This window comes from Mastomys coucha, unplaced genomic scaffold (genome assembly GCF_008632895.1).
Source record: "Mastomys coucha isolate ucsf_1 unplaced genomic scaffold, UCSF_Mcou_1 pScaffold14, whole genome shotgun sequence".
Classification (NCBI taxonomy): Eukaryota; Metazoa; Chordata; class Mammalia; order Rodentia; family Muridae; genus Mastomys; species Mastomys coucha.
The window spans coordinates 36298099-36315236 of record NW_022196896.1 but is presented as its reverse complement, the minus strand read 5'-3'; the positions used below and the strand labels follow the sequence as shown (position 1 = coordinate 36315236).

Sequence of the window (17138 nt, the reverse complement as noted above, 5' to 3'; positions counted from 1 at the left end):
CCCATTATTCTTACCCTAGCTCATGTTCACTCAGACTCACTGAAGGAGTTAATAAAACATGTATTCCTCTGTTTTTTTTTTCCAGTGGCACAACTACTATATTTATAGAAATATGATATGTTGCATTTTTGAAAAGGAAAAGTATTAGAAAATGGAAGATGAAATCACTGTGTATCAATAATTATCATTTATATCTCCAAATAAATAATCCAACAGTATCAATTTTGTCCTCCCAAGAATTTGTTTCATTCAGAAATAGAATAGTCTTCCTAGGATTTATATTACTAGTTGTAAAATATATCCTACCTATTGGTTGGCTTTCTCTATTACTTTTCTATTATTTCTTTAACATATATTAATAAGCTTAATAGCTTTAAAGAAAGACCTATTATTATTCTATAGCTGCGGAGGCTCTGGGGACTTTTTATGGTCTTATCAGTGTGAAACCAAGTCAGACTATGCTGTAAGGGATAATCAATTTCCTCACCAAGCTAGGTTGATCGAGTTCAGTTCCTTATTCTTAACAACATGGAGCTGCAGGATGACAATGAGAGTCATTCTTGCCTCTAGAGGTTGATGTTTTCCTTAACTATGCCCCTTCATCTTCAAAGCTGGCAGTGTGGTTTGACTGAACATCATCCAACTCCAGCTCCCTGAGTAATTCTCCTGCCTTTTCCATAAGAACCATGGGTAGTCAATCCTTCCTTTATGGTGTAGGATACTCTTCCCACCTCAAAGTTCTTAATGGACTCATATCCACTTTCTTATGCAAGGAAACACATTCACCAATTTCAGGAACTTCTTGGGTAGGGAGACAATTGTCCTATAAGCCACAATTCTTAGTCACCTATGAATTCTTAATATTTTAGTACAAGTGTACCTTATTAGCACACATGCGATGCCACAAATCTTGGTACCAATATTAATAAATACAAACATCTTTATTGGTTCTCTAAAATCAACTTTCCTAACTTCTAATATATTTTAGAAGGGCACAGAAATTGGGGATGCATTTTAGAGGGGGAATTTTAATTTTAAATAGGCATCACTTACCTTCCCTAGCAGCTATTGAATTTGAACAGAAGAAATGTCATTGCTACAGAGGGGCATCATCAGAGAAGACATGGAAAGAAGAAAAGAGAAAAGTTAGTTACGTTTTAGTTATTTATTACAGAAATCAATCCTTTAGAGCAAAGAACAGTGGTTCTCTATTTGTGGGTCTCGACTCTTTTGGCAAACCTCTATCTCCAAAAATATTTAAATTACAAATTAAGTAGCAGTAGCAAAATTACAGTTATGAATTGGCAATGAAAATAATTTTATGGTTCGGGGGGTCACTACAACATGAGGAACTGTATTAAAGGGCTGCAGAAGTAGGAAGGTTGAGAACCACTGCTTTAGAGAAATATGAGAACTGAGTATCAGAATATGAGTCTGGCTAGTATCACATTCGATAACCAGACACATTATTTTAAAGACGATCTTACACCAAGAAAAACGGGTGCCCACTATTAAGAGAAAACATTGTTTATATTTGAGACCTTTGTACATAAGTACTTTTGAGAACCTTTTCTGGGAGCACACCTGAAAGGGGAAATGAATTATCAACGATAGTCTTTAAAAAAAAGAATCAGTGGTTTAACACTAATTTCTAATCAGATCCTACAGAAAGGAACAGCCCGCATGGCAGCTGTACTTTCCCAGGGTTAATTACCTTTCACTGCTCTCTACTAATGAGTCAGCTGTTCCTGCCACCACACACTACCCTGGTTCATCTGGAGCCGGAGCTGTGGACAAACACAGGAGTGACAGACCTATTTACATATGGGGGTGTTGTAAAGGTTTCAAAAGGTTTTTTTTTTCTTTATAAATCCTTTGCTGCTCATATGTTTCCATGATAAAATTATTTTTAACAAATAAGATTTTATTTGATCAATGACTTTTCTGCCTGGAAACAGGGTTTATCCTCGATAGATATATAACAGTAAAAGCCTTGGAAGAAGTTGAACTTCAGTGCATCCCTCAAAAGCTTTGTGTCATTTGTTCTTTAGTACCACAGCATGGGAAACCCCCCACTGCAATGGGAGACAAATGCCCTCTGATTTGTACAGCTTCCTTCACTTTCAAAAGAGTTCTTTAGAACAGTTGTGCTACTGAAAATCAAATTCAAAGGTAGAAAAGAGATTAAGAGAGAGAAGGATGCCAGGTATAGTTTTGAGACTGCAAATTAAATTAAAAAATTGAAGACATGAAAATTGTGTCTGTGTCAAGAACATTGCTGGATACTGTATCATCGCTAGACAGAACAAATATATACACACTATGCACATACATAGGTATGTAAATCTAGGTGTACATATGCCTACAGCCTATAGATGATTTACTACCTATAATACGGGTCCTTTATCCAAATAACTGTTCTCTTTCCATCATATGATAATGGCACAATGAGCCCTTATATAATTTGAACGGGTTAGTGAAAAAAGTTATAAATCTCTTTTGCCTTTTTAATCCAGAGGTAGTTGAGGGCTAGCCAAACAGTAAGGTAGCTTGGAGCTCTATTGAAACATACTCCAATCGCCTCTGAATAAAAAAAAAAAATCCTCTTCTACTGGAAACATCTAGGCTCTACCTCCCAAACTCTTAGGCTTTCGTACACACAGAGACTACCTATAGATTTTGCTAATAGCCACGGCCTCATGTGGACACTGCAAGGTCTAGCTTGACATCATACAGTGCTCACAAAGTGCCAAGTGCTCCTTGTTCGTCCAAAGGCTGCACTGATAACTAAGTAATGAAGCAGTGATTTTTGGTTTTTAAATAAACAAAAAAGTGGTTTTTTTTACTAATTCACTTTACTCCCACTCACTGTCCCCCTCTCTGTCGTCCCTCCCACAGTTCTTCCCCATTCCCTCTCCCCTTCTCTTCTGAGTGAGTGGGGGCCCCCTGGCTATTCCCCTACCCTGGCACTTCAAGTCTCTGCGAGGCTAGGCACTTCGTCACCCACTGAGGGCAGACAAGGCAGCCCAGCTAGAAGAACATATCCCACATACAGGAACTCCACAGGAAGAACAACAGAATCAACTAATCTGGACCTTTGGGGCTTTCAGAGACTGAACCACCAACCAAATAACATACAGGCTGGACCTAGGCCTCCCCACATATACATAACAGCTGCTCAACTTGGTCTTCATGTGGATCCTAAACAACCTGAGCAAGAGCAGTAAGTAGTTCTATTTTTTTTAAAGATTTATTTATTTGTTATATGTAAGTACGCTGTAGCTGTCTTCAGACACTCCAGGAGAGGGCATCAGATCTTGTTACAAATGGTTGTGGGCCACCATGTGGTTGCTGGGATTTGCACTCAGCACCTTCAGAAGAGCAGTCAGTGCTCTTAACCGCTGAGCCATCTCTCCAGCTCCCAGTAAGTAGTTCTTAATCCTTAGCCTGCATCAGAGTTATGCAGAGGCTTGATTCAGCCCAAAGGCCCCAGTTGCAGAGGGGGACCTGACCTGAGAATCTTTGGATGCTGATAGTGTTGATCATTGAAGACTGTACTTTGTGAACCACTGCCTATTCATTATTAAAGATACCAAAAAGTCCCCAAACTCAAAAACTAACAAATGCCCACATGGAACAGACAAACATGTCCTCTTTATTTCAGAGACATTTGTTTGCTCTAGCACTAATACATCATGATAAAAACTGAATGTTCTGTCCCAACACTGAAGCACATCATGAAAAACACTTTATAAATTATTGAACTTGCTCTTGCCTTCAGATGAAGCCATTCAGATCAAGAAAGTCACAGTAATTATGTGCTTCATTACAGGTATGATTATCAAATATAAGCACACAAATTACAAATAGAAGATATCACACAATACTTAAATTTTCAAAAAGCAAATAAAATATGTGAAGAAATGAATTACAAATTATAAAATAAAGACAAATTAAAGTGTCAAGCAATGATACAAATTCCTTGAAACATTCAGCATTAGCAGTCTAGTAAGTTCTTTTAAATGGCACACTATATTTCTGATACACACTCACATGAGAAATGTTTTGTATTGATTACCACTGTTTTGAAGGACACAGGATGATAAAACCTGTTTTTAATTAAAAAAAAAACATATTTGATGTCTCTTCATGTAGGTAGCACAGTGTCAGAGCCCTGACTATAGCATTCTGCAACACTGTTAGAAAGAGAAGAGTAATAAGATACATTAGAGGGAAAATATCATCCTGGTATATCATATTAAGGAAATGGAGAGTTGCTCTCAAAACAGTAGACCATCACTAAAGCCAAAGCAGAAACTTTAGCACTGATCTCTCAAGGACAAGGAAGATTTCCCTGGATGTGAACTTACAGATCAGCACTTCAGTAAGCTCAGAGAATAGGGCTCCATGCATGCAGGTTCAGTAAACACATGATGAAGATCTTAAAGGTATCCGTATCTCTCCTGGTTTGGGCACTGTCATCCCACAGAAGGAATAGAGGATCTCAGTCTCATATAACTATGAGGACAATAGCATCACGAATAAGGAATTCACTCAAGGAATATCTGTGTAACTAATGTTCTGGGTACAGAATTGCATTATCTAGGTAAGCTACTGACTTATTCTTTTTATTAGATATTTTTACTTGTCATATATCGCTTCTCGGCCTTTTGGCTAAGAATAAGTGTACTTACATGTCATATGATATCTCCTTTCCCAGTTTCCCCTCCGAAAAAAAGAAAAAACAAAAATGAAAACAACAATAAAAAACCCTATTCCCTCCCCCTTCCCCTGCTCACCAACCCACCCTCTCTTACTTACTGGCCCTGGCATTCCCCTACACTAGGGCATAGAACCTTCACAAGGCCAAGGGCCTCTCCTCTCATTGATGACCTACTAGGCCATCCTCTGCCACATATGCAGCTGGAGCCATGAGTCCCCCCATGTGTACTCTTTGGTTGGTGGTTTAGTCCCTGGGAGCTCTGAGGGTACTAGTTAGTTCATATTGTTGTTCAAACATTAAGGGGTTGCATACCCTTCAGCTCCTTGGGTCCTATACCAAAATCTTTCAGCACCTATTTTCCTGTAGAAGAGAAGCCAGTCAAACTCAAGTGCTCTGTAAATAGCATGTGTATAGGCTCTGCTGCTATTCTGCTAGGGAAAATTATCCTGTCATACAAATCAAAGAGACAATCAAATAAAGGTCTTTGAGATGCAGGTATTAGATTCACTTATTGGTGGCTTAGAAGAACAACCTGATTGGTTTTATTAAAAAATAATAATAATAACTTGGTTCCAGAAGTACAAATGTAAAATTTGAGAGAAAACACAAATGGGTAGATTTTGGCCATGTTATCTTTTTCTGAAAAGGAGGTACAAGAAAAAAATTCCTTAGACCTATCAAAACCCTGACCTTAAAATATAATTTATGTAATGTTTCTTCATAGTTCTACAAAATTTAAAGACAATAAACAATGCCATGGGCCAAGAATGGAAAGAAATCCTAACTGACACCCCTCCTTATATAAATTTTAAGTTATAATAAATCTGACTATACAAATGTGGTCATTTGAACCTCCAGGTTTGCTGCTTAATGCAATGGCTCAGAGGCCACCCAAGTTCAGTTCATGCTGGTTCTATCATTGACCAAGTTGCATCATCAACCAATGGACTTTTGCCAAATCAGCATGGTTAGTGCTGGTACATCCTGATGGAATCTGACCTTTTCCATATCTTTAAAATTGTTTATTTTATGATGTATGGATAAATGAGAATTATATACATTATGAGTATAAAGTTTAATTATTGAATCAACCTAATTAACATATCTATACCACTCCAAATATTTATCAGGTATTCATCTACTCTAACAGAGATATTAGACCTTTGGCCATTGCCCCTTCTATACAATCTCCAACATAACCAATATTCAGTTGTCTGACTCGATGTCTTTAATTCTTCTTGGGTTTTCTATCACATGAAAGTTCACAAACAAGTATACAGAAGTCAAATGCCTCCAAACTAGGGAAGCCCTGCTCTTAAATACCTAATCTATCTGGTTAGTTTCCTAAGTTGGCAAGAATGCTCATAAAAATAACATCTAACTGCACTTAGCTGGAGAGGTTTCCTTACATCTCCCCAACACTTCCTTTCCCCCACCCTACTCATAGCTCTGTGTCCCTGTGATAAACCTCACCCACCTTCTCCTAGCCCCACCTAGTCTTTTTAGACTGGAAGTTCCTATGAGCAAGGATGAGCAACTCCACCTACTTTCCAGGAGCAGGTGATCAGCCAGATTGATGTCATTTGAATGAGGACCAAGCTATCAAATTAATAAGATAAGGGGACTCCAGGATAAGGTCACTACGTCTGTGGTATGTATTTTAGGATAAACTAAATATTTACAGATGAATAAACTCCCAGAGCATGCATCAAAACTGGTGAGCATAAAAGTGTACATTCAGACTAGATAACATCATGAATATTCTCATAGTTAAACTTGATTATCCTGTCTGTTGATACTATACCTAGAAAGGAAAGAGAATCATTTTAGTTTTTGTTTATTCTGTTTTTGAGGCAACTCACTGTTTATCCCAGGCTGCCCCAGAACAAACTATGCAGTCTATACTGGGCTCAAACTTATAACAATTTTTTGTCTTGAACTCTTGAGTGTTGGGATAATACATAATGAGCCACTATACCTGGGTGGGGAAGAATATCATGCATAACTTATTGATAAACTGGTATCAGCTTTACAAATAAACAAAAGCAAAGCCTAGTTAATGACTTGATAGATTAAATACCTGCCATGAACATATAGGACCTGAGTTTAAGTCCCCAGCACTTATGTGAAAGGTGAGTTCAGTCACATGTGCCTGCCGTCTTATACTTGTATAGGCAGAGACAGGCAGATCTTGGAGGCTTGTTTTTTGGTCATACTAGCCAAAATAGGTCCAGTAAAAGACATTGTCTCAAAACAAACCAAAAAAAAGAAAAAGAAAAAGAAAAACAAAGGAGAGTCTGGACTAAGTATGTGCACGCAAGGATGAGGGTTTCCCTCCACGCATGCCTACATATGCATCACTCTCCCACACACACCGATGAGAACAAAAATATAAAAAGTATGCATAGCATTACTATACTTTCCATTACACAAAACTATAGCTTGGGGGCCCGGGGGTAAAAGCAGTAGGCTTTAAGGACTGTCACTGTTAGGCCAATCATATTAAACTGGAATAGGGACTACATGTTTGAAGGCTTCAGAAAACTAAACTGGGTACTTCTAGAAAAACAAGGTGTAAAATAAAAGGATGGTAGAAAACGACAACTATTTTTACCTAAGCATACAAATAGATTTACTTCAGAATACTGATTCCAAATGAGATAATGGTGGCTTCCAGTCTTATACATGAATGATAACTCAGACACTGGGCCAAATTCTTCAGGAATTGACACTGTTCAGTCTATGGTGAATGAACTTACTATACTGTAAGAGTTCTTATAGAAAACTTCCCTGGTGTTATCATCTTCATTCTGAATTTTTCTAGCTAAGAAGCAGTTGAAATCTATCACCTACATGTCTTTTATCAAATTCCAGACCCAGGATGGGTTCACTCAGAGAAGGTGAATTTTTATGGTTCAATGAAAATAGTTATAGCTTAGATGGGACATAAGGATACCAGTAGTGAATAGCACATTAGAACTGTAGTAGGAGTCACAAAACCAGAATGCTGGAGAAGATTTGGAAAGTGAGCTGGGGGTTGTTTCACAGTGACTGGATACTATGAACCCTAGCTTGGGTCACAAGAGTTAGAATGAGGATGGTTTTTGCTTACACCAGCAGCCTGACATTAGATCTGATTCTGGCTTATGTACTATGTGGTCTCTGAAATGTTCTTAAATATTTCACGTTTCGTGTGGGATAATAACAGGAACTTGTTCTAGACTGGTAAATCCTACATGAGCTGTACAGCACACAAAACCATGACACTCTATAGACACCGTGGACTGCAGGACCATAGAGGACAGTTCCTGAGTAGAGTCCACAGGTGTGTGTTCCAGGTTGCCACAGTGCTGATAAGAGGCTTTATATCTTTGGAGATATTCTTCAAGAGAACAGGAGACAGTGTGGAGACACCAAAGAGAAAAGAAAAGGAGAAAGAATATAGAAAGTAAGAGTTCATGAATGTGATCAAAGTATATTATTATGCATTGCAGAGAAGTGAGAATGAAATTTCTTACTTTACAAACTCACAATCTAAACAGAAAATGGATATGAACATAGCTGGGGAATACATTAAGACACATTTCAAAATATTTGGTGATTGTTGTTATTTTGTCTTAGAACTTGATATAAATACATTGTGCATATTTACTCTACAAACACAGTGATATAACTCAGAAATTAGTCATTATTTTCACCACTAAAGTGAAACTCTAGCTCAGAAAGCCTACAAATTTGACTAATCAGTCAGTATCTCAGAACTTCTGGGACTAGCCTCTAGCTCCAAGATCCAGGCTCTCCACTCTGACAGTCTTTAACATTATGAGATGGATGACAGAGACACAGAAATGAACAGCACTGAAACAATGTTTCCACTGAGGGGTAATATCCAAAGCCAGGGTAAATTAACACATAGCCCAGATTAAAGTAAGTAATAAGCGCTATAGAAAAATAATGTCAGTTAGAGGGTAGGAACTGTTTAAATCAAGGAATCAAATCAAGCTTTGTTGTTTGGAGAGAGTAAAGAGCCACGTGTGTCAATGATGGGGAGATGTCTCAGTCAGTAAAATGTTTGTTTTTCAAGCACATGGTCCTGAAATCAAACTCTAAAATCCATTTTTAAAACCAAACAAACAAACAAACAAACAGGGTATGGCAGAGTGTTTGTTATCCCAATGCTGGTGAAGTTGAAGCAGGCAAAATATCTATGCTAGCCCACATGTTGAGCACCAGGTCTGCAAGAGACCATATTTCAAGGGTAAGATCGAAGGTACCTGAGGAATGGCACCCAAGTTTTCATCTGGACCCATAGGTGTACATACACATGAACAAGCACTCTCTGTACTGTCGCGTTCATTCACTGGGGGTTGGGGGGAGAGAGAGAGAGAGGGAGAGAGAGAGAGAAGGAGAGAGGGAAAGAGAGAGAGAGAGAGAGAGAGAGAAATAGACAGAGAGAGAGAGAGAGAGAAATAGACAGAGAGAGAGACAGAGACAGAGACACAGGGAGAGACAGAGAGGGAGAATCAGTCAGAGAGAGATGACAGAGTGAGATCCATGTGTCAATATATAAAGATCTGCAGTTCATGTATCTATATTGTAAATGATTACAACCCAATAACAAAATTAGCCCAATTAAAATTGGTCAAAGAATGGCAAGAAAGAGTAATGAATAATCAAGGAAGAGTGTGTGCTTAGAAATGTCATGACATACAATTAAGATGTAATAGTTATAATCAAAAAATGTTTGAAAATGCATCTAAATTTTTTAAGTGGAGAAAAGAACTGTACAAATATTTTCCCCCAAATAATTTACATGTGACACAATAGCATACAAAGTGACCCTCAGCATCATTAGCCACAGAGAAAATACAACTTGAAAACAAAAAAGAGATGTCACTTTACACCCATGTGGGTTAAAAAAAAAATTCAAAGAGAAAGGAAGAAGTGCTGGAAAGCATGTGCAAAAGTTTGTACATTGCTATTAAGAATGTAAAATGGTCCAAGTACACCTAGTATTACCTCAAATAGGCAAGCACAGAGTTACCTCCAATTACACAATATAACTATGAGCTACATACATGAGAATAAAGCAACATATTCACACAAATTATACTGGAGTATACTTAGCAGCATAATCCACAATAGCCAACGTGTAGACACAATACAAGATGCTATCAATTAATGAATGAAATAGTGAAGTATTATATTTAATCACTGGAACCACTTTTATTTACCAATAAAAGTAAGTAAATACTAATATATGCTGAAATCAAGACAAAAGCCTTGAAAATATTGGTAAGATTGGTGAATGAAAGAAGTCAGACATAGAACCCAGAAATAGTGTGGTTTCAGTTACATGAAATGTTCAGAAAGAGACAGACATGGAGTAAATTCCTGGCTTTGTAGAACTGGAAGAAAAGATTTGGAAGGATGCTAAGTAAGGACAAAGGCTTTTGGGAAAAATAAAAAAGTTCTAAAATGATCATTGATGATGGATGTGCAACTTAGCACAAACTAAAGGCTACTTAATTCACTATGAATGAGTAAAATGCATAGTATATGAATTAGATCCCATATCTTTATCTGTTTAAAGCCATACAGACCATTTTAAAAGTTTGCATTCTTCAAAGGCATGACAAGAAGTTGTTAAACTGATTTAAACAGAGGTATGGAGCAAGGAAGCCAGCTTGTAGACCGCACATGAACAGGGCACAAAGAGATAGGCTAGAGGGGATGTTAACCATGACGAGAAAACTAGCAAAGCACCAAACAAAAATATGAGGTTAAATGTTTTGAAGAAGAGTCACAAGTCTGCGCCTGCTAGGATCTAGGTCCTCTCTGGTCACTTCCCTCCACAGATGTCAACTCTGGAGAGAGTCCAGTCTTGTCAAATTTCCTGCAAATGGCTGCAGCTGAAGGAACACCATACAATTCCTTTAACCCACCTAACTAACTCCATCTTTTATGATAGCTTACTTTCCAGAGGACATTCACAAGTTCTTCTAGGTCTCTTTGTCTGTCTTATAAGATTAAGGAATCTGTCTGTAGATGCCTTAATTTTAATCTCATGCTATAAGTGTAGAAAGCTATTAAATCTGGCATGCTGAAGAGACTTGCAGTTGAAGACTTGTATTTCATACTAGATCAACAAGAACATGCAGGCAGCTTTGCATTGGTCTGGACTGAATGGTGCTACTCACCCTTGTACTCATTACACGCCTTCCCAAATCTGTGCTTTCTGGCTGGATGTAGAGGAAGAGGCATCTTTCTTCTGTGTAAGAGTGGGTTCTCCAGGATACTTCCTTGCATTTGTGCCCTGCCCCCTCCATGTATCTATCTTTTCAAATTCTTATCATTCTGCTGCATCTCCACATACACTCATTTCTCCTGTCTATATTGCTGTCTCGGCTCCTCAGAGTCAAACCTACTGAAATACCATGAAACTTTCTTTTTCTTACCCAACTTTTCCTAGACATGGATATCTGGCTTCAACTGATGTTGCTTTGGTTGCTGTCACCAGGTTTTCAGTCATTTTCTGAGCAATCAACATGATTGTCCAGCTGACAAAAAGATGTCTCTATCTTTCCTCCTAATATCCCAATTTTTCTGTGGCCTTCTTTAAGTTCTTCCCTTGGTAAGTCCCCTTCCTCCATCTTTCTATTCATAGATGGTCCTCAAGATTCAGTCTGGTCTTTTCTCATTGTTACTGTTTTCCTTAAGAACCACATTCAAAGGTCCCTTCTCCATCCTGGATCTCACTCTTGACATTCACCAACTCACCATCAGCACCAGTTGTCTAAAATTCAATACTCCTCAAAGAGACCATCATTGATTTATCTGAATACTCTTCCTTCTGAATATCCTGTCTTGATTAATTATTTACATGGTTGTTTCAAGCTGTCATTTCTACTTGGGACCAACTCCCTAGGTTCCAGATACTAGGTGTGTAGTATACATTGACCTATACCTTAGTACTCACTTATGAATCTTTTCTAGTTCTCCAGTCCTGGGCTTGTTGTCTTCCACATAAGTCCTATTATATTCTACTCACTGTGAATCTTCATCTACTATCCCCACTGCTTAACAAGTTAGTGAAACACAGCAGACTCTCAGTGAATCTGTTCAGTGTATAGATTCAATGTTGCTTAAGTGCTTTCTCTATAAGATCTTCCATGATGCCACCTCGAAGCAAGAACATGGCCTCTGCGTAGAGCCATCTGCTGTTTAGGCTGCAGCTTCATCTTGTGAAGGCTACCCAGCTACTAGGTTGCTTGTTTTAAGGCCTAGAGTTTGAGTGGAACTGCACCTGGTTACAACCTGCTTTAATAAGCCTACTTTGATGTGAGTACTGATTCTGTTTGTATTACTTTGTCCTACGATGACTCATGTGTGCTCAGAGCCATGGATCCAGGCTTCTGATCATTCTCTACACTTTAGAAACCCAGCACACAAATATTTCATAGCCAACCAGTTATATATAAAATCCAAGCAACCTTTTACCTTGATATTTACATTATCACAGCCCTCTCTGAGCATTATAGTAAATCATTCAAACAAATTGCTTAAAAGCTTATCCAGCTGAAATAATATATTTTAACTCTGGTGTACTTGATCTAAGAAGATTTACAATACTGAAATTGGAGCAACTCATTCTGAAATTATTTCTTCTCTTAAACACTTCAGCCATACTTAGTAATGTTCTGAGTTTCTCTGCCAGTCAGTAAGAAGATCAAATAGTTTTAAAGATAGCTTATCATCTAAAGAATTTTGGTTATGCCTTTTTATTCTTATAATTTTCACATGGCATTGGTAAAACATGAAAAAGTACCTTCAGGTTAATTCTGTAATAATTTAAGGAAAGTATATCCTTATTTTAACAGTTACCAGATAATTGAGATTAGTATAAAAGCAAAGACTGGTGAGTCTAAGCATGCCGTAGCCTGTAGTATATACAGGGTTTCAAGTATTTATCTAGAGCTGTGGAACTTTCTTTAAAGTGAAGTTTAATGACAGCCAATAGAAAATCCATGAAAGCCGAGCACACACTCAGTTGTATGTCTCGTCCCAGGGTCATGATGCCTGGCCTCAGCCAGCCTTTGCCCTTGGAGCTATGCATGGAATCATGACACTGCATGGCCCTTCAGCAGTGCAGTTTCTGATGTCCAGGTAGAGGAGAAGAACTGACTTTGTGCTACTGGCTGGTGACATGTATGGTAGCGGTGACCATTTATAGATATAAGATACTCTGCTGGGTAGTTAGATTTATGTCAGTGTGATATTATTACTAACAAAATATACAGAGTTGTAAATCAATTATCAGATGCTTCTGAGTGTTTTTACTCACAGAGCTGAGACTTTTCAGTGTGAAACCAAATGCTTAAGTCTTAATCTACTATTTATGTTGGACCTAGAGTTCATGTGGTTCTTAGACAGGCTATTTCTGCTATCAGGGTTAATTGGCATGGAAAATATCTATCTGAAAGGTATCATGAGTACTTATGTTGTCTTTAAATTATTTTTCAAATTCATATTTTAATTATGAAAAGTTACAGGTTACAAAATTTGTGAGGCCAAAGGGACTTCAAAGGTTACCTTTAAAATGACAGATGTTGATGATAAGAAAAAAAAAAACAATGTGTCAGGTCATTCCATCAGATTCATTCAATGTCTTAATGATATTTAACTATAATTGAACCCAGATGTATCTGGGACCCAGAATCATCTGACAATTACACTGATGACACTGACTTTGTTCTGAAACTGTCTCAGAGACCATGCTACACAGGGAACGGTTAAGAGCGTGGGTTCAAGTTTTCATCGCTCTAGTTACATGAGAAACACTTTCATGATTCAGTCTCCCTTGTTTTCTCTGTAAAAACAGACATGATTATTCTGAATAATAACTAAAACCATCCATTAAAGAACTTAAAACAAAAGTTGTCTTAAAGCAAGCAAGCATCTGGTGGATGGGGACGGTTATTCTTGTTAAATATAGTCATGTTGACCACCTCACTATAACCATGAAAAGCTTGATCTTCGTAATGTTAGCATTAGAAATTCTCTTCCTTAGTCCCAAAATTCTAGAAAATCACTCTCTGGATGATTTCATGGGGTGTGGTGAGAGAGAAAGAGAGGCTGAAAAACATATTGGCTATGTATGTGCATGCTCCTGCTATTTGATGAAGCCAAGTCCTGGACTCCAGTGGCTTCTCCAAGTTCGCTAAAGCTGGCTCACACTCTGCTCAGATCTGACTGTATACAGAGTCAGACTATTGGGGTATTAAAGCTGATAAAGTCAGATTATATAAAAAAAATTCCCATAGAAGTAAAGGATTAAGGCATGGACGCTCCCCAAGCTTCAAATGTTTATAGTTGCAGAAAGGGGTGACATAAGATTCCTGCTGTGGGAAATCTGACCAGTGAACAATTTCATACCAAAACAACATAGTCAAAATACTTGGAAATGTGGTCTTTCAACAACGACTGCCATCAAAATGTGTAAGCCATTTTATAATCCAAAATCTTAGGCTGAAGGTTATTAAACTGAATATTTAGAGAAAAATAAAAGCAAAAACTCCATAGTTTAGAAAGACTAGGTGAAATATACTGAATTTATCTGTTAAGGTCAACATAAGAAATGTCTGGAAGGATTGTTGGCATATTCTTTTGGGTTAGGCTTGAAACCTGCCTTTTGGGAGGGTAATGACAGAGCTTTAATCCCTGAGAAAAAATTCCAAAATTCATCATAGAAACTAGGATCATCTTTCATGAAGTCAGAAAAAAAGGGGGTGGGGTGGGAATAACTTCCCCATCACTGATAAGAGCCACCACAGCAATTCAATCCCCATTCTTGCATTTCCCCAGGTCTGACATTCTGCAGATGACCGCCCTTATTTGTCCCTACATGTTTTCCAAAATATAAAAGTGAAATAGAGTCCCAAGGGCACTGTACTTGAAAGGTTATGAGAGTTAGAGAATTTTAACCATGCCTGCCAAATCAGCAGATGGCTTGTGATTATAATTATATGCATCAATAAAACGAATAATCTTTACAAAATTTGAATTTCTGCTAAAGGAAGGGATTTAGTAAGCAGATGCAACAGAATGCATTTCCTTAACCCTTTTGGGAGACACTGGTATCTTTCACCCACACAAAAGCACCAAGGGCTCTGTGTGTTGCAGGTTGTATGCTCAAATTCCTGTCCCCTTTCTGGAACTGTCTCATCGTCAATCTCTTCCTGATTTGATTGTCTTTGGGGCAAACTCCATCCTCACCTCTTTTTCACCCCTCAGAATAGAAATATTAAGACTAATTCTCTACAACTGTTTGATATTTGGAGGAGGAAAATGTAAAATAGGTAAATACTTTCATCCTAATTCATGGCAAATCTACCACAGAAATAAGCAGTGTGTCTTTCCAACTGATGGTCGCTTACAAAACAGCTTTTCAAAAGCACAATTTTTCTTTTGCTGTTTTCATATTCTCTTTAATTTATAGTCGAGGAAGAAAAATGCTGTTTATTCCTTTTAAGCAATTAACCATTTTATTTTTTGTCTGGCTCTCCATCATAGTGTAAGCAATGGAAGCTAAGTTTTGCTCAGGCCAGGCATTAATTCACTCACATAGATACTGAGCATGTATGTGACACAGTAAAAAAAGTAGGTTTCTAAACCAGCATTTAGCCACGCTTTCTACATGAGGAAAACCTTATAACTTAGGAATTTAAACTCTCTAAGCTTAGATTTTTAAGAATGTCTAGAAAATATGATACAAAATACATATTTTATGTTTATCAAATTGTAGTGTGCATATTCTTCATAGAATTGCCAACTGCAGACCCTCATTAGATTAGCATCAATGAACATATTTCTCATCAGCAAAGTAGGAGAGGTTTTAGCAAACATGTGCATTATCTCTAGCAACTCTGTATTTATACATTATCAATCAAATAAACTAAAATGTTCCAGTTTGAAGAGCTACTCTATTATTATATTTAGTTATATGTAAAGTATAAATAGTAACTAAAATTTTTTAAGACATTACTTTTAAAAGTATTTTTTGTGAATCAACAATATTCTCTCATAGACACAGGATATATGAAATCAGAAAATTCTCCCATAGGTACAGGATATTTGGAATTAGAAAAAATTCCTTAGCAACAACATTCTCCCCAAAATGGAAACTCTACTTTTTCTGAAAAACTCATTGATTTGTTGCAACATTTGACAAAACAATATTCAAATATTGTAATATAATCTAGCATCTCTTACAAGTTACTAGTATGGTATTTTATCTGTTATTATAAAATACTTGACAATAAGTGATGCTCAAGTAATCATTATATAGATATAAAGTAAAATAAAGTACTTTTCAATAATTATAGCATGAAGAAAGAAAATGTATACTTAATTTAAGCGTTAAATGAAAAGAAATCGTATAGGCATAAAACTAAACAAATCCCAATGGTACAAGAAATTAAATTTATTGATAAAAATGAAGAATAAGATTAAACTATTATCTTTAGTATTAGGAAATTTAGCTATAATTATTTAAATTCAAGATGTTTCATTATGCATTTAAATGTCAGTAAATATTTCTTACCAGAAGTTTATGTTGAAATACAATTTAGAATTCTAATATTCTCTTTTGAAAGTTACTAAACAACTGTACAAAAAGTCAACTTGGCTTAGCAGTCTAAACACATTACCTTAGATTGGTATGAGCACCCAGCCACATAAAATGGAATTGACACAGTCCTTCAAAGAATCTCACAGGACTGGGGCCTCTGAAAGTGAAGAGAGAACAAGGTTCTATACTGTGGGAATGCAAAACATTAACTGTGATATGGCTTAGTGTGGCATCTATTTGCTTTGTGAGCCTCAAGCACAAACTCAAAACTGTAGGCAAGATCCACCAGGGGCACAACACACTTCATCCTGTTTAGTTTTCACATCACATTTATTTTCTACTACTGTACTGATCCCCATTAGACAGACCAAGAGACTGAGGTTTAAAAATGAAAAGAGCACACACTGAAGACCCAGGATTCAAATCCACGATTCTCTGATGTGATGATGTATAGCAGCTGCCCTTTCTCTAGTAAATGGTGGTTCTCTCTCTTAGTGGATTCCTGGCTGTAATAAAGACCCTACACTGCTTAGAGAATTGCTAAAATCTTTTGACTGAACAATTTTAAGCCTCACTTATTAACTAGGTAGTTGAAGTAAAAGTTTGTAAAAAAAAAAGTTTCATTTTCTCAGCACAAATCAACCTCTTTAAATTTCTTTTTAAAAAGGAGTCATCCAACACTAACAGTAGTTCCTAGGGTATACACACACACATACATACATACATATACAGACACACACATGCACACACACATACATATACAGACACACACACATACACACACAT

General features: G+C 37.1%; 1 protein-coding gene across 10 annotated transcripts in view; it reads right to left on the bottom strand.

The window, feature by feature from the left end:
• Positions 1–17138, bottom strand: part of St18 (ST18 C2H2C-type zinc finger transcription factor) — a 396007-nt gene that overhangs the window by 107328 nt on the left and 271541 nt on the right. For 3 of the 10 annotated variants that reach the window (XM_031366775.1, XM_031366778.1, XM_031366777.1), the window contains 2 exons: positions 16432–16509; positions 1054–1096 (listed from right to left, as the gene is read on the bottom strand). The exons of 2 other annotated variants lie outside the window; for them this stretch is intronic. Coding sequence is in view for 2 of the 8 variants with exons in the window: in XM_031366780.1 (XP_031222640.1) it covers positions 16432–16460 (29 nt within the window). In the remaining 6 variants the exon portion in view is untranslated. Of the gene's footprint in view, positions 1–1053; positions 1097–1714; positions 1788–16431; positions 16510–17138 lie in introns of all 10 variants that reach the window. 5 more of the 10 variants (XM_031366780.1, XM_031366781.1, XM_031366773.1 and 2 more) reach the window with 4 other exon arrangements.